The sequence below is a fragment of the Lagenorhynchus albirostris genome, chromosome 6 (assembly GCF_949774975.1).
Source record: "Lagenorhynchus albirostris chromosome 6, mLagAlb1.1, whole genome shotgun sequence".
In the NCBI taxonomy this organism is placed as follows: Eukaryota; Metazoa; Chordata; class Mammalia; order Artiodactyla; family Delphinidae; genus Lagenorhynchus; species Lagenorhynchus albirostris.
Window position 1 is genome coordinate 34,587,314 of NC_083100.1, and position 18,298 is coordinate 34,605,611.

Sequence of the window (18,298 nt, forward strand, 5' to 3'; positions counted from 1 at the left end):
GGGTATAAGATAAGAGACTGAACCTGTAACTGAGTCTCTAATCCTGAAGAAGTACCACTATGGTCTAAATGTTTCCGTCCCCCTCAAATTCATAGGTTGAAATCCTAACCTACGGATTAGGAGGTGTAGCCTTTGGGAGGTACTTAAGTCATGAGGCTGGAACCCACACGAATGGGATTAGTGCTTTAGAAAAGAGGCTCCAGAGAGATCCTTAGTCCCCTCCACCATGTGAGGACACAGAGGGAAGGCACCATCTTTGAACCACAAAGTGAACTCCCACCAGACACCACTCCAAATCTACCAGTGCCATGATCTTGGACTTTCCAGCCTCCAAAACTGTGAGAAGTAACTTTCTGTTGTTTATAAGCTATCCAGTCTGTGGCACTCTGTTATAGCAGTCCAAACATGTTATAGTAGCCCGAACGGACTAAGACAAGTTCCAACATTTTCTTATTCCTGAAATGTCTCCGTTTTTTTTTTGTTTTTTTTCTTTTTTTTTGCGGTACGTGGGCCTCTCACTGTTGTGGCCTCTCCCGTTGCAGAGCACAGGCTCCGGACGCACAGGCTCAGCGGCCATGGCTCACGGGTCCAGCCGCTCCGCGGCATGTGGGATCTTCCCGGACCGGGGCACGAACCCGTGTCCCCTGCATTGGCAGGTGGACTCTCAACCACTGCGCCACCAGGAAAGCCCACGTCTCCAGTTTTATATTTAAAACTTTCCAGGGCATGACATGCCCTCAATCACCACTTTATATCTAATAATTTACATATGAATTATCAAACAAAAATGCACAGTAACATATTTTTTATTACCTTCTCCAGTGACAGAATTTCAGTCTTCTGATAATATTGTCTGTTCTGGGAAAGAAAAGCCACCACCTGCATTAAAGCTTGCTGAGTACAATTCAGACTGAACCGTGTTTGTTCTTCATCATCAGACCTAGAAAAAAGTCACTTCCTGGTTTAGGATAAATATAAACAATGTATTTAAAAGAATCCACAGTTTACAACCTCCTATAATAGGAGATCAGATTTATATGGAATTTAGGACTTAATTCCAAGCCAAACTATTTTCTAGAATAGTGTTTCTCAAACTTTCACATGCATCAAAATCATCTCATGGCCTTATTAAAACAGACTGCTGGGCCCTACCCCCAGAGTTTCTAATTCAGTAGGTCCGAGTGGGGGCTAAGAATTTATCTTTCTAACAAGTTCCAGGTGATGCTGATGTTGCTGGTCCAGGGACCTCACTCTGAAACCCCTGTTCTAGAACAGTTCTTAGTCCTGGCTGTGCATCAGAAATCTCCTGCTGTCTTCTTAAAATAACAGCTGCTGGACCCTTCCATAGGTCCAGTGAAACAGAACATCTATGAATGGGGCTGGGGCAAACTGAATTTTTTTTAAGCCCTAGAAAAGTTAATTTTCAAACATCATTGAATACAAGAATCTCCTGGACAGATCCTCAGGCAAACCCCATTCTAATTACACAGATCTAGGATAAAGCCCAAAATCTGCATTTTTCATAAGCACCCGTTAGCAGTGATTCAGAGGTCACTGAATCACCCTTTAAAAAGCAATGCCCTTAAAAAAAATAAAAAAATAAAATAAAAAAAGCAATGCCCTTAAAAAAAATTTAAAAATTAAATTAAAAAAGCAATGCCCTTGGGAATTCCTTGGTGGTTCTGTGGTTAGGACTCGGTGCTTTCACTGCTGGGGTCCGGGTTCAATCCCTTCAATCCCTGGATCCCTGGTTGGGGAACTAAGATCCTGTAAGCCGTGGGGCGCAGCCCCCCCAAAAAAAAAAAAACCAATGCCCCAGAGCCTCTCCAAAACAACTAGCACCAAGAAAGTTTTGTATTTAACCATATACTCTAAATATAATCATAGAATTCTAGAACTAAGACACCTTACAAGATAATGTGGCAGTGTAGTTTCAACACTGGAACCATCTGTAGAGATTTGAAAAGAAAAAGGAAAAACAATGCCTGACCCCCAATCTAATGGTAAATCCCCGATATTACCTGTAATATGGAGAAACTGGAACCAAACTAAATGTGCATCAGTGTTTTAAAAAGTCCATCAGTTAGGAAGAGAAATACTTCAAGAAATTACAGTACATTCATAATAAACACTGTGTAGCAATTAAAAAGAGAGACATACATGGATAGATTTCTAAGACATCTTAAGTTAAAAAGACAAATACAGCATACCATTTAATTAAGAAAGCAATGAATAAGACAAAACTACACATTTCTTTGTGTCCCTATACATGTTTGGAAAGACACCCACTTCTCTGAAAACAAAGGAAAAGACAACTTGAGTTGAAGATACTGGGATTGAGTAGAGGGGACAAGGAGAACTTTTGTATTGCTTAAATTTTTCATGGTTTATTTGTATAATTTTAATTTCAGTATTTACACAGTATTTCAGTATGGTAAAAGACACCATGACTGGAACCTATGCAAAATCTTATAAACAATTTTTCTTAAGATTCTTGGAATTCCCCAATATTATTAGAGGACATTTACTATGATTTTACTATAATGTATCTACACTTAAAAACCACTCATCAAAGAGTCATTTTTGGGCTTCCCTGGTGGCATAGTGGTTGAGAGTCCGCCTGCCAATGCAGGGGACACAGGTTCGTGCAACAGATTTCCATTTTATAAAAAAGTCATTGTACCTATCGTTTTTTTTTTTAACAATTATTAAGTCCTAGCTTTGTATAACTTGTCTTTTACGATGCTTTAGTAGGTATTAGGGTAAATCAGCCCCCCAAAAAATCTCTAACGAAGCAACATTTTTTTTTAATTAATTAATTTATTTATTTTTGGCTGCATTGGGTCTTTGTTGCTGTGCAGCAACCGGGGGCTACTCTCCGTTACGGTGCGCAGGCTTCTCATTGCAGTGGCTTCTCTTGCTGCGGAGCATGGGCTCTAGGTGTGCGGGCTTCAGTAGTTGTGGCATGCGGGCTGTTGCTCCATGGCATGTGGGATCTTCCCGGACCAGGGTTCGAACCTGTGTCCCCTGCACTGGCAGGCGGATTCTCAACTCCTGTGCCACCAGGGATGTCCCTGAAGCAACATTTTGGTATCTCAGCCCTAATTAAATAAATGATTGACCTTCCAAGAGGCACTTTAATGTATTTTTCTTTTCAAGTGTTTGGGAATCATCATTTGCTGGGAACTGATAAAAGTAAACCTATGTTATCAGCATATAACTAGGGTATATCTGCATACCCTAAGGTAAAAATAACTTTCAACATTGCCAGGAGGATTAGAAATACTATAGGATGTGTGATATAGTCTCTCCCACATAGAAAATAGTCAATAAGTGTTACTTATCATTTTTATTGCTTTGAAAAGATCCCATGGTTCTCCTTAGGGACCCGCAGGCAAATGAGAAGTATGCTGCTTTGTAAACCCACCCTAGGAAAGTGATTTGCTGCAAACTTAAATAACAGAGTTATAGAATCTGTAAGAAAGATTCTTACAAATTAATATACACAAAAAGAGGAAAAGATATTGTACCTAGCAGAAAAAGAAGTGACAGATACACCTGCAATTCCTTTCACTGCAGAAATGACTTTGTCCAGGTCTTGGGTGTGGGTAACATTGAATTCTACTCTGTGTGTTCCCTCCGTGGGGTAGTCAGGAGCTCTGGAAGCATGGATGGGCCTGGAGGTGCAAACTCCTAGAAAGAAAAAATTGTCAGAAATTGGAGTTTTTGTGGGTTTATTTAAAAATTAGAAAGATAAACCACTATGGGCAAAACTTCTAAGAAATGAGTATTTTTGAAAAGATTCATTCTCAGATGCTTATATAATATACACACACATACATATCCCTTATATATACATTCAACAATCCCCGTAATTTAGGCATTTAGTACAGACATACATAATCAAATTTATTTTCAGATTTTCCAGAAGACTCGTAAATATCACAAAAAGTTGGACAAGACTGACTCATGAATTTTTACATAACATATAGAATTGTGACTGCTTACTAAATTTACTCATGTAAACTATGATTCAAGTCGCAGATGCTCATAATTTACTTGACCACATTAATCCAGATTATATCATCACAGAAGCTTCAGCCCAAAATGAGTAAACTAAAAAGACTTGCTAAAACACATATGCTGAATTCCCTCACTGTGCTGGGCATAAGGACTAATTCAATAAAACTCTATTTGATTGACATATGAAGTATATCTTGGAGAGGCTTGAAGCTTTCAGTTCAGTTTAACAAGCGTTTCTGGAGTGCCTGAGTGCCAGGCACTGTGCCACATGAGTAAGGAATCACAAAGCTCGATCAAAAATGAAGATTTCCTATGCTGTCCTTGTTCACTAAGGATAAAAATTTCATTTTTCAAATGCAATTTAATTGCCAGATTTCAGCAAGATTTTTAAAATATATGAAAGTAGAATAATGGTCCCCATCCCTAAAGCAGTTAAAACACTACTGGAAATACATTCTAAAATTTCAAAGCACTGGTAGGGAAAATACTGAATATGAAAGAACAAGAGGCTTCTCACCAAGCCCTTTAGCCAGCCAGTTGTTGACTCCCTGCGGAGCAGCATCATAGGCCGTGTGAGGAGAGTAGATCCCGACTCTGTTCTCCAGTGCCCGGATCACCAGGCGCTCTTTCCAGGTTTTCCAGGTGATGCGCTTCATAGGTCGGAAAATGGGTGGATGGTAGGAGAGAATGAGATCTGCCTTCTTCTGCAGTGCCTCCTCCATCACTTCTTCTGTCAAATCATTGGTTAGGAAGAGCGTGTTTACAGTGTGTGGTGGGCTTGGTTCCACCAGTAATCCAACATTGTCCCAACTCTCAGCAAATGAGAGGGATGCAAAGTCATTCAAGGAGGAAAGGAGAGCCTTTAGATCCATGAAGGAACGGGAAGAACTGCAGATCAGGGAATGGATTAGGCGGACTGTCGTGGGGACCAGGCGTACACGAGATGACAACATGCAGAAGTCAGGTAAAACTGAGTATCTGAAGTCAAAACACAGAAAATGGACCTTTGAGACAGCAAAGCATATGAGCAAAAGAGCTGTAGTCCTACGTGCCTGGCTTCAAATACTGGCTCTGCCACTTACTGGCACATGGTATCATAGGTAAGTCATTTAACCTCTCTGAGCTTGTTTTCTCATCTACAAAATGGAGACACTATAACTTACCTCACAGGCCGTCTGGAGGAGTAAATGGATTAATATGCTTAAGTCACCTTGCACAAACCTGGTGCACAACACACAATTATGTTCCTTTCCTCCTCCCTGCCCCCTCCCACACACCCTTGTTCTTTTTTTTTTTTTTTTTTTTTTTTTTGCGGTACGCAGGCCTCTCACTGTCGTGGCCTCTCCCGCTGCAGAGCACAGGCTCCGGACGCACAGGCTAAGCGGCCATGGCTCATGGGCCCAGCCGCTCCGCGGCATGTGGGATCTTCCCGGACCGGGGCACGAACCCGTGTCCCCTGCATCGGCAGGCGGACCCCCAACCACTGCGCCCCCAGGGAAACCCACACCCTTGTTCTTGTTCTCCCCACCTGTGCTTCAACCACCCTTCTCCATTTCTCTAAATATTACCCTTCCTTCCAAGACCCTTTCGACTTCCTAAATAAAGCTTTTCTTGACAAACCTTCCTTTTCAGTGTCGTCCCTCTCCCTGTCCCACCTGCTTTTGCACTAGTTATTCTCATAATATTATATTCCTGTTTGTCTGTCTCCCCCAGTACGCTAAAGCTACTGGAGGACAGAAACTATCTTTTCTGTATCTCAGGATCACCAACATAGGCCAGCACTAAATGCTTACTATACAGACTGACACAGTCCCCCTTCCCCCATCATAGCAGAATTTGGAGTTAGGGTGGTACATACTGACATTAAAAAGTGCTTTATCAAAAGAGTAACAATAACATATTTAAAAAGTTAAGTGTTTTGTACGGACACCAAGGGCGGAAAGTGGCGGGGTATGGGTGGTGGTAGGATGAACTGGGAGATTGGGATTGACATGTATATACTAATATGTATAAAGTAGATAACTAATAAGAAACTGCTGTATAAAAAATAAATAAAATTCAAAAAAATATATTAGTTTAAAAAAAAAAGTTAAGTGTTTTATCGGCAGCCAGAACCATGGGATGCACAGGTGAGTCACTCTGTGAATGGGCAGGGTCAAGCAGGAAAGGGCAGGAGCTGCTGCCCCTGAGCCAACAGCTACCTGCCACACAAAGGCCAGAATCAAGAGGTGGGAGAGGTGAAGATGTAAAGGGCCCACACAGTCTGTAAGCCTTATAGACATCTATATCCGATACAAAACACTGTCTACTCCATTCTTAAATGTAGTATCTATGAACACTTTTGTTTTTGAAGAAAAGCATTTCATGGTATGCAAAATAATTAACAAGAAAGCATAGTCAATTGTAAATTTAATGAAATACTCATAACTCAATTTCAAAAGCAAATTTTTTTCAATATTTGTATGCAGAAATATTTAATATTGGGACTTCCCTGGTGGCACAGTGGTTACGAATCAGCCTGCCAATGCAGGGGACACGGGTTCCAGACCTGGTCCGGGAAGATCCCACCGGCCATGGAACAACTAAGCCCGTGCTCCACAACTATTGCGCCCTCGCTCTAGAGCCCGTGAGCCACAACTACTGAAGCCCGCATGCCTAGAGCCTGGGCTCCGCAACAAGAGAAGCCACCGCAAGGAGAAGCCTGTGCACCGCAACCAAGAGTAGCCCACGCTCGCCGCAAGTAGAGAAAGCCTGCATGCAGCAACGAAGACCCATTGCAGACAAAAATAAAATAATAAAAAAAGAAATATTTAATGCACTTATTCAGTATACAGTTTGGAGTGAGGTGGAACCACTCGAACCTGGGGTCTTGGAAGATCTTCTAAGGGTCCTTATACCACTTCCACTCTCCAGATTCCACGTCCTGATACTACTCCACTCTCCAGACTCTTCTAAATCTGGCAAGCCCTAAAGTGAAGCTCTAATGGGCCACCACGCCGGTTCTGTTACCTACTGTTACATGTGAAGGAGCCGTTGTAAGTAACAAAACACTCCCCATTTCCTACGAAGCTGAGTAGCTTTAAGTCACAATTAACGAGAATGGGAGGCGGCAGAGCATGGTGGGAAGAGCACCGACTCTAAAACCAGACTGACTCCCAAAGCCACAGCTGTCTCTGAGGACTCTACCTCTGTGGTTTCCACCTCTGAAGGGTGCAAATAATAGTGCCCAGCTCACAGCGTGGTTGCAAGATTTAACCGTGAAGCTGGGAACAATGCCTGGCCTAGAGTCTGCACTATTTATTATTAAGATTCATTAGCAAGGCCCACTTTACAGCCTGCAAACAGCGCCCTCTTGTTTCAGTCCCCCTTCAGGCCTTTTCTAGAACAATGAAGAGCGCAGGTGGCACGGCCGGTAAGTCCGTGAGTTTAGTCCCCGGGCCCTCTAGAGCGCTATGCTCTCCCGCGGCAAGCCGGTTTTCTGCGCCTATCTCCTCCCCTGCCACCTTTCGCTGCAGCAGGTTCGTAAACCACAGCCCGCCACCATGGCCTCAGCTACTCACGCTGAAACTTAACCCGCCCAAGACTCACCAGCCCCGGGAACTCCGCGAGCGCTATTTCCGGTCCTGCGCGGAAGTTCCCGGCTTCGTGAAAGTGGGCGGGGCGGGGGAGCCGGCCGGAGGTGGTCTTTCCGGCTTTGCGACTGAGCCCAAGGCACTTCTAGAGGATGACCAGAGTTACGCTTGTTGTCCTAGTGTAATTATTAAAAGATAATTTTGACCCTTTCATAGTCAAAAGTGTACCTGGTGGGGAGAAATTAGTGTCTCCCTAGTTCTAGTCGTTTGGTTTGAGACAGGGAGGAGGGGGCGGAGGGAGGAGGCGAGCAGGTGAGGGGCGTTCTCTCTAATCGGTCCCTTGCTCGACCTCCGGTGGCCTGAAGAAACTTAATTTCGAATCTGCAGACCCGTGGGGGCAACTGCGATTGCACCTTTGCTCTTTTAACAACCGCTGTGCTAATCGAAGTGGTTCAGTAAGTATGGGGTAACGTCACTGATTCTTTCGTTCACTTAACTCAAATGCTCGCAGAGCGCTGTGTATGTTAGTTCTTGGACTGCTTCCAGTGAGTATTCTGTACGGGGAGGGTGTTGTTGAAATAAGACAGTTAGTAAAGCATAGAGTATATTAGTGCTAAGTGCTATGGAAAAGGAAATCGTTAAGGCAGGTTTAAATAGAGTTATCAGGTCCAGACCAGACTTTCGAGAAGAGACTTGGAGGTGAGGAAAATAGCCGTACAGATGTCTGAGTGTACGTGTTCCAGGCAAGGGGAACACCCAGTGCTTAGACCCCAAGGCGGGAATGTACCCGGCCCGTGAAGAGTGAGCAGTGGAAGTAGGAGTTGAGGGGCTTGAGACGAGTAGTATCGCCTGATCGCTTTCATAACCGGGTTTTTATTACTTGGGGCAGGATGGGTGCTCATCGAGACTTTTTCTCTTAAATATGCGGTAAAGATGAGCAAGTGTGAGTTAAGAGAGGGAAATGAATTTAATTGTTTTTTCTTTTGGAAATAGAGGCTCGTTTTTGAACTTCTCTCAGTAAACTGAGAAAGTAACAGTACTTCCTGAAAGCATCAAGAAGAAAAATGGTAAATTTTACAGAATTCTTATGAATGTCTTTCATTATAAGTAATTTTTAGAAATTCAGTCAAGGGAAATAAAACTGCATGGAAATTTCAGTGACAAAACAGAGCAATGATAATCTGTAGAAGCAAACAGTGTAAAGTGATTTGATTCTTTATGTTTTTCACTTAAAACACAGAATTTACCTTTTATGGAAAAAGATTGATACAAGATGGATAGAGATGGAAAGGTGGTGTTGCAGGGTCAGAAGAGCATAGCCAGGTGTGGTCATTTTGATTGGATCCTTTTGCTCTTGATCTAAGGTGGACAACTATTGTAAGAAGAGAATTTTAAAAGGAAGCCTCAGAAGTTTTCCACCCTCTCTGGAATGGGGTAACAAAAGGAATATTCTAGCTACCAAAACAACAGATTAAACAAAAAGCAAGCAAGAAGAAGTACTCTGGTTACCTCTGCACTTTTACGATCTGAAAACACTGACGCTTTTTATGTCTGTTGTCTTTAGAGGAGAAAGAAATTGTTTTTTAAGTCTCTCGCAATTAAATTACATAAGGGAGATGGTGGAAACTATGTTTGTAAAAGTCGTTTTCTTACTATTTTTCAATATATATTAATGACTTAGTGAATTGCCACTTAAGTCAGTAATACTAACATAAAAACTTTTTTTTTATTGATGAAATATTCAAACTTAAAATGATTATTTCCATCACAATATTTGCTCCCAAATATTTTAGCATAGATATCATTTTACCTTTACATTTATATTTCTCTTCTGGAATTTTTTTTCTACTGCTGAAATAAATTTTGAAGAAATACAACTTATCTCTCAGAGCTACTGTGTGGGTGGATCATCTCTGAAATGGTGTTTCTTTCTGTTTTTATTCAGGTAGTTATCTTTAATATCTAGTTAGGGAAATGATACAGTGCACAAAGTCACCTGAAGAAATCTCATTCGTTCTCACATTCTCTCTCCTTTTTAGTCGGTGACACTGCATACAGATGTAGGTGATATTAAAATCGAAGTCTTCTGTGAGAGGACACCCAAAACATGTGAAGTGAGTACCGTAATGTATGTATAAAAGATGAGTTAATGCAACAGGATAACCATTTTGAAATTGAGTCATCTAACTTAAACAACATCCAAAAAAAAGTTTCTATAAAACTATTGTCAAGAAAAACCCGCAATGATAATTTCTGGTCTAATTTACACTTCTTTTTCTGATGTCAAAGTTGGATCAAAGAAAGGGTAGAGAATTTTTCTCTTACCACAGAGTGGCTGGTATCTTTTTCCTTTGGCTCATTTTCCTCAAGAAATGTAAATAATCATTAGATATTAGGTAAGAGAACTGTTCCATACCTTATTTTACTTGTTTAAATGACAAGGTTCTATCCTTGTCATTTAAACAAGGAAAAAAGAGGGAGTTCCCTGGCGGTCCAGTGGTTAGGACTTGGTGCTTTCACTGCCATGGCCCAGGTTCAGTCCCTGGTCAGGGAACTAAGATCCTGCAAGCTTCGTGGCTCAGCCAAAAAAAAAAAAAAAGAGAGAAATACAAGAAGGAAAAAGAGTCAGCTATATATATTCATTCATTAAGTAATTTATTTATGGAAGGCTATCTTGCCAGCAACTAGAACTACAGTGATGAACAAGAGACATGCCTTGCTATTGTGGAGCTAATATTCTACCCGGGAAGATAGGCAGGGGGGAAGATTCATTCTAGAAAAAAAGTAATTCTAGAGGGTAATAATGCTTTGAAGGAAATAAAGTTGTGAGATAGAGAATAATGGGAAAGGATTTATTTAAAAGAAGGTGAGGGCAAGCCTAGCCAAGAAAGTGATGCTTTAAAAACAGTGCGAAGGCTTCCCTGGTGGCGCAGTGGTTGAGAGTCTGCCTGCCGATGCAGGGGACACGGGTTCGTGCCCCTGTCTGGGAAGATCCCACATGCCGTGGAGTGGCTGGGCCCGTGAGCCATGGCCGCTGAGCCTGCGTGTCTGGAGCCTGTGCTCCGCAACGGGAAAGGCCACAACAGTGAGAAGACCGCGTACCGCAAAAAACAAAAAACTGAGTGTGAAAGGTAATGAAGGCATCTCTCTGGAAGGACTTATAAAAAGAACATTCCAGGTATAGAAATAGCAGGTACAAGGGCCTTAAGGTGGGAAAGCCTGTGTTTTGTGGATGAATTTTCAGAAGCCTGATGGGGTTAACACAGTAAGCAGCAGGGAAGGGGTTATTATCATTATGATGATGTAGAAGTAGGCTAGGTCATGCAGGGCTTGCTAGGCTCTCCTGAGGATTTTGCATTTTATTTCAAGAACAGAAGGAAGCTATTGAAGAGTTTTAGGCAGTGACATTATCCAAAGTAATGCCTAAAAGATATCATTTAAATAGGTTGTTGTAGTGTTTTCAATAAATACAATTGGCTTTTTTTTGTTTGTTTGTTTGGCTGTGTTGTGTCTTTGTTAATGTGCGCAGGCTTTCTCTAGTTGTGGTGAGTGGGCTTCTCATTGCAGTGACTTCTCTTGTTGTGGAGCATGGTCTCTAGGTGTGCGGGCTCCAGGGCGCAGGCTCAGTAGTTGTGGCGCACAGGCTTAGTTGCTCCGCGGCATGTGGGATCTTCCTGGACCAGGGCTCGAACCTATGTCCCCTGCATTGGCAGGCAGATTCTTAACCACTGCGCCACCAGGGAAGTCCCTACAATTGGTTCTTTATCTTAAATATTCTTAAATCTTAAATGGTTCTTATCTTCTGCTACATCATTTCTCAATCATTGTTTTTATTCTCTTCAGAATTTCTTGGCTCTTTGTGCCAGTAATTACTACAATGGCTGTATATTTCATAGAAATATCAAGGGTTTCATGGTTCAAACAGGAGATCCAACAGGTAAGTTATTCCAGTAATACCTAGGGTATATACCTAGGGTATGTAGTGTGAAGAAGAGACTAGACAAAGAAGAGAAAAATAAAAGCATGTGGGGTTTTTATAACTTACCTTAGCAAGAAATTTTTAAGCAGAAGGTACTAGCACCGAGCCCTAAAGTATGAACAATATTGATAAGGAGGGGTTTTGGTTTTTGTAGAGGTATTTTATTTTTATGGTTTTTAAAGTTCAATTTTGGTAAGTAAGAGAGGACGTACCAAATTTTATTTGTATTTAAAGGGTTATGCTATATAAACTAGCCCTTATGTTTAGAAAATGAACCCTTTTTCAGCTTTAATTAAATACTTTCTTTCATTTGTTCGTCTTGTAATATAGGTACTGGAAGAGGAGGTAGCAGTATCTGGGGCAAGAAATTTGAAGATGAATACAGTGAATATCTTAAGGTAAATCCAAAATACTTCAAAATCTATTTTTTCATGCTATGTTTACACTTGGAAACTTTGATACATATGTTGTAATAATACAGGTTAAAATAATTGGGCTTCCCTGGTGGGGCAGTGGTTGAGAGTCCGCCTGCCAATGCAGGGGACACGGGTTCGTGCCCCAGTCTGGGAAGATCCCACATGCCGCGGAGCGGCTGGGCCCGTGGGCCGTGCCCTCTGAGCCTGCGCATCTGGTGCCTGTGTTCCGCAACGGGAGAGGCCACAACAGTGAGAGGCCCGCGTACCGCAAAAAAAAAAAAAAAAAAAGTCATCCTTTTTCTGAATTGGAAATGAAATGATTTTTTAGGCATTAATGAATGACTGCTTCCTTGGTACTAATCTGTCATCCTATGCCAGTGGTTTTCAAACTTTGCTGTTACAGATTCACCTGTGGAAGTTTTAAAACTATAAAAGATTAGGGCCTTACCTCCCTAAGTCTAGAGAAAAAGTCAGTAGAACTGATTAGGACCTCGATTGTATTTTAAGGTTCCCTGGTGATTCCTAGACAGACAAGGTTAAGAACTATTTTCTTATATACCAGAGTTGAGGATGCGTATTGAATATTCATGTACTCTAACCCAGAAATTCCATTCCCACATGTTTACCCTAGAGAAATTAATGTACATGTGCACTAGGAAGCATGTACAAGAGTGTTCCTAGAGTACTATTGGTAATAACAAAAGTCTAGAAACAATGTCTATTGATCTTTGAATGGACAAGTTGTAGTATATTCAGAAGTAAAATGTTATACAGTGAAAGAAATCGGAACTACAGCTATGTATACATGTATGAATCTTAGAAACATAATGTTAAGAGTAGAAATCATTTCCCGGGAGACTACAAATAGTATGATACTATTTTATAGAGCTCAGAAACAAGCAAAAGGAAACAATATATTGTATAGGCATGTATTGAATATAAAGATATCAGAACACTGGTTACCTCTTGGAGAGGCTGAAGTAATAACTGAGAGGAGCACATAGGCATATGCAACAGTTTGGTAAATTTTAATTCTTAAAACTTGGAAATAGGTTAATGGGTGCTGATTTTATTAAGTTGTAAGTGGTACATATATTCTTACGTATGTATCAAACACTACATATGTTATTGGTAGTCACCTTTTAGGGAACGGTAAAGCATTAATATCTCTATGAAGCTGCATCTCTGTAGTTTGTCTTATTAGTGTCCCCTGATGAATAGCTAAAGATAGAGTAATCATTGGCGTTACCTTTAGTATATTTTATATTTGGGCATCTCCCTGTAAGACAGTTCTGTCTTCAATCTTATCAGTAAAGTCCTTTTAATTCTTGTACACAGTCCCTTGTATAGCAAATAGTATCATGAATATTAGAGTTAGACAAGGCCTTCCTTAGATCATCCAGTCCTGGGGTTATAAACTGACTGCCCATGGATGGAAGACCCACAGATTCATTCTCTATGGCCATTGGTTTAAAAAGATTGTAAACGTCATGAGGCAAGAGCTACACTATTCCTTTTGCCAGGCTTCACCATTCCCTAACGTTTACATTCTGCCCAATTATCAATTTATTATCTGGTAACCCTTGTGAGCATTTGAATTATGAATAAACCGCTGAATTAGTCCAACCTCCCTTGTTTTACAGATAAGGAAACTAGCCAGAGTCCAGTGTATATGTGAAGAGATTATGGGGATTTTGGTTTTGTTGTCTGCCTGATCATTTCATGCCAGCACACTGTTCCTTAATATAAATGTAAGGATTATTTATATTATACATTGGTATTGCCAAAAGTGTTTGTGGCTCTGCTTCTCCAAAGGTGAAATTAATTGGGGAATGTGATTTGAGATATATATATATATATATATATATATATATATATATATATATAAACAACTTAGATACAAGTTTCCAGAGATACAGATAATACAGAAACTGAACATTTGGATTAGCCCTAATGGAAGATGATTACATGTTTTCTTGATCCCTTAAATACTGGGAAGGTAGAGTGCACGTCTTGTTTCAGTCCTTTATTTGGAATACTTATGTAAAAACAGCTAATACTTTGGTCTTTCTTTTTCAGCACAACGTTAGAGGTGTTGTATCTATGGCTAATAATGGCCCAAACACCAATGGATCTCAGTTCTTCATCACCTATGGGAAGCAGCCACATCTGGACATGAAATACACAGTATTTGGAAAGTGAGTATTCTGGTTATGGTTTTCTTTGGAATTTCAATGCAAAGGATGCATATGAGTGGCTGTGATGATAGCATAACTAATACTCAAAGAGCAGTATGAGAGCTAAATGTACCTGAAATTTAAGTCCACCACGTAACAGCCCTGTGACCTTGGGAAACGTACAACCTCTCTGAGTCTCAGTTCTATTATTTTGTAAAAGAAGGGCCAGTACTATTTTTTCAGGATCATTATGCAAGTTAACAGTATGTATCTGTTTTCATTAAGAATAGCATCTTGCATCAACTAACACATCTGAAAAACAGTTGCTTAAACAAGATGGTATGTGATAGTGGTTCTATTATATCACCAGTGTTCCAGGTGCCTCTGTCTTTCTTCTCAACCGTCTTTAGCTATCATTCTGAAGCTCACTTCATGGCCATAGCTTGGGCAGCACAGCCCCAGCTGGAACAGTTGTACTCCAAGTAGGAAGAAGGAGGAAGGGCAAAGGTGCTTGCCAGCTGAGTCAGCCCCTTTCTCAAGAGCTCTCCTGGAAAGCCCAGAACTTACCTACAAGGGAGGGTAGGCAGTGTTTCTTAGCCAGACATATCGCCACTCGCAATAAAACCAGGCCTCTGTGAATAAGAAGGGGAGATTGGATCCTAGGGAGTGTTTAGCAGTCTCTGCAAGAATATCCATTACAAGCCCTCTACCTGGGAATCGCTTTTATAAATCAACAGGAAGTCAGTTTGTCAACAAATATTTACTGTGCTTAATAAACCAAGGCACAGTTTTAGAGTTTGTTTTATTTAACAGTTTGAATGCCAAGCTAGGTTAATTAAAAATAGAACAGTCTACAGCTTTTCTTTTTTATTCCATATACATGTCTAATTTATAGATTAGTAATAATCAATGAAAAGGAATATTATAGCCTTTAGTAGTTTTTGTGGGCTTCACGAATGTGCGTGTCTTCCTTGCTCAGGGGCCATGCTAACCTTCTCTGTATCGTTCCAATTTTAGTATATGTGCTGCCGAAGCGAGCACCAGACTCCCTTTTTTTTCTTTTCTCCCTTAACCCACCATTCAGAATTATTGATTAGTAATTACTAGGACTTATCTTACTGGATTGGTAAAAAAACTGTAGAGTTTAGAACAAGGATTCTTAATCTTTGGTCCAGTACCTCCTTGAAATTGTTTTGTATATATGCACATACATTTTTCTGAGAAAAAGGGTACATAGCTTTCCACTGGTTCTCAAAGGGGCCCATGTCCCAGATACTTAACTAGGCTTACTTGCTTCAATTCTACATGCCCTTTTTTGCCTGAGATCTGTTTCTTGTACCCTCTTTCTCTCTTACTGACCCAGAAGGTAGGAAAGCCTTTAGTTAGTTTTTACTGGAGTATAGTTGCTTTACAATGTTGTGTTAGTTTCTACTGTACAGCAAAATGAATCAGCTATACATATACCTATATCCCCTCTTGTTTGGATTTCCTTCCCATGGGAAAGCATTTAAAACTTATAATTTCAAGACCTTAATTGTCCTACATTTGGGTGTAAAATCCAAAGGCTTTGGTTATAGTATCACTTTAGTGGAAATGTAAAATAAAATGGAAATCTGTTATCTTTTTCTAAAGTACATAGTATGTCTTAGGAATTGATTTGAATTGCACTAGGAGGTATTATCTAAAAAGCCACTTTTTCTTAGCAAATGTTTTAGACTAACTTTCTAGAACATATTAGAAGGATAGCTCTCAATATATATATATTTTTTCTTGATAGAAACATGAAGTGGGCTTGCTGGAAGTGGCATAACTATTGAGCTTATCTTCTCCTATTCTGAATATTGTTTTTTGTTGTCCAGAAGCAAAAAATAAAAACACTGTATTTAAACAATAAAGTGCAAAGAGGCCACCCACTTCAGGACCTTCAGTGTAGGGCAGTACTGATAATACTAGTGTCATCCTTACATACTTTCTCCAGGTTTTTCCTATAACAAAGAAAACCTTATGACTGGTTATATTGGCCCCATTTGTAGCTATTCCATGTGAATGAGGCCGAATGCAATGTTTAGATACTTTGGTGGGAATATTCCTTTCCATTGCTATTGTTGTCTAAAGGCATAAAAATGAATTTTTGTTTCTGAATTTTGGCCCCTACCTATGGCAGAAAATCAAAGCGACATTTTATTGTACACTCAACTGGGGAATTCAAAGAACTATGAGACATGGTGAGACTGTAATTGCTATAGGTATTTGGATATTATGTTTCAATCTCAGGATATTTTCAAACATTATATTGTTTCTCTTTCAGGGTAATAGATGGTCTGGAGACTCTAGATGAATTGGAGAAGTTACCAGTAAATGAGAAGACATATCGGCCTCTTAATGATGTACACATTAAGGACATAACTATTCATGCCAACCCATTTGCTCAGTAGCTATAATAGACCTGGACAAATACTTGGCAAACTATTCAAGGAACACACCTATTATGGTTTACCCAGTTTTAATTATGTCAGAGATTGCATCATTATACAACTTGTTTACAACTAAGATCTACTTGTTTACAGCTAAGATCTTCTATGAGTTGGTGGTACCAAGGGAAGCCAAACAGCTTTTACTCCTATTCTTAGAGGGTATTCTTTACTGTAACTATTACCTAATGCATTTCTTTAATTTTTTTTAAAAAACCCTATGTTTAATTTTGTTTTTCCATATAAATATTCATTTTAAAATGCTGAGTCTCAAATCCAGGCATTGTTGAGCACCCTAATTACATGCTCCTACCATATGTAGTCACATCCTGGAAATATTATTTTCTATTAATTATTTACTTTATACAGTTAGAAAGAGGAAGGACAAATAAAGAGATGGCCTAGCAAGGCCGGTCAATCCAGTTGTTATTTTCCCTGGTCTTTACAGTAAAGGCTCAGAGAAGTCTCGAAGTACAGTAAACACTCAGAATTTCCCAACTCATGTGCCCATGGAACATTTTTAAAAAATATATCTTTTCTTGTAAAGCAATTATACCCCAATAAAGATGTTAAAAATAAATAAATAAAACTCTTAAAAATATATATATATATCTTTTCAAAATGCAGGGTAAAAAACAAATATAATGCAGGATAGAGTTCTACAGATGATCCATTTGAAAAATACAATTAGTTGTAGAGGTCTGGTTTGGGTTTGAATCACAGCTCTGCCCCCTAATATTAACTTTAGGCAAGTTAATATCTCCAAGCTTTAACTTTCTCATACATAAATAATCCTTCACATGACTCTTGTGAGGATTAAATGAAATAGTGTGTATAAAGCTTCTGGCATGTAGTAAGTGTTCTGTAGCAAGTAAATGGAAGCTGTGCTCTTAACCATATCAGGGCTCTCACCTAATCAGGCCATTTATCAGGCTCTACCATTGATTTGTTAAAGAACTATGTCCCACTCACTGTCTAGATCACCTAGGTTAGATTTGGGGTATTTCTAAAACTGATACCAAACATTTCTTCATTTGTATCATTTCTGCAGATGGCTGATCTAATTGATTCTTTCTTAACTGCAATTAGGGAGTTAGCTTGCAGTAATTCTCTTATTACTATTGGTACCTTCCATACCTTACACTAAACTGAGGGGCCAGTTACACTAATGCCTTCATGTTTTGTTTCACCCTTTTAATTTAACCATTAGTTTCTAGAATTGGTATTAAGGCCTCTTTTAGGCCAGAATTTGGTTTGCCACTTCTTATACTTGATATCTTTCTTCTCCAAACATGTCATTGAATTTTTGTCACCACTCTTAAGAGTATTTTACTGATTGTTAGGAAGTTTTTGTACTGACTGACATTGCCTCAATTTTTATTCCAAACTGTGCCATTTTTTTAGTGGTACAGATATGACTTCTGGGTTCTTAGAGCTCATTCTTATGTCTTATTCTTATGTCTGCTTAGTTGTACCCATAAGGATCTCATAGATAGGGAGGTATACTGGCTCCCCTTTGGGCCTCTCATAGACTACCCTGAGGATCAAAATCCAGAACGTTGATTTCTGTCCACTCACACTGAATTGACTGGTTCACTGATCGCATTAGCAGTTGGGTAATTGACATTCTGTTCCATGTATTACTTGGCAGTAAGTATAA

At 39.9% G+C, this 18,298-nt stretch overlaps 2 protein-coding genes and 1 non-coding gene across 6 annotated transcripts in view; 1 reads left to right on the plus strand and 2 right to left on the minus strand.

The window, feature by feature from the left end:
- The window catches only part of NIF3L1 (NGG1 interacting factor 3 like 1), a 25,454-nt gene extending 17,841 nt beyond the window's left edge, over nt 1-7,613 (minus strand). For 3 of the 4 annotated variants that reach the window (XR_009541099.1, XM_060152358.1, XM_060152360.1), the window contains exons 1-4: nt 6,885-7,613; nt 4,541-5,001; nt 3,531-3,693; nt 814-940 (exon numbers count right to left, since the gene is read on the minus strand). Coding sequence is in view for 3 of the 4 variants with exons in the window: in XM_060152358.1 (XP_060008341.1) it covers nt 814-940; nt 3,531-3,693; nt 4,541-4,976 (726 nt within the window). In the remaining variant the exon portion in view is untranslated. Of the gene's footprint in view, nt 1-813; nt 941-3,530; nt 3,694-4,540; nt 5,002-6,878 lie in introns of all 4 variants that reach the window. The other variant, XM_060152359.1, reaches the window with a different exon arrangement.
- Nucleotides 7,614-7,708: 95 nt separating this feature from the next.
- Nucleotides 7,709-17,220, plus strand: PPIL3 (peptidylprolyl isomerase like 3). Its single transcript, XM_060152362.1, has 7 exons — nt 7,709-8,050; nt 8,589-8,662; nt 9,635-9,709; nt 11,439-11,532; nt 11,905-11,972; nt 14,070-14,188; nt 16,476-17,220. The coding sequence occupies exons 2-7, from the start codon at nt 8,660-8,662 to the stop codon at nt 16,600-16,602; spliced, it is 486 nt and encodes a 161-aa protein (XP_060008345.1). The 5' UTR covers nt 7,709-8,050; nt 8,589-8,659; the 3' UTR covers nt 16,603-17,220.
- On the minus strand, nt 15,102-15,208 carry LOC132522548 (U6 spliceosomal RNA). The gene has a single exon (XR_009541286.1). It is a non-coding gene; the product is annotated as a U6 spliceosomal RNA (small nuclear RNA).
- Nucleotides 17,221-18,298: the final 1,078 nt, after the last annotated feature.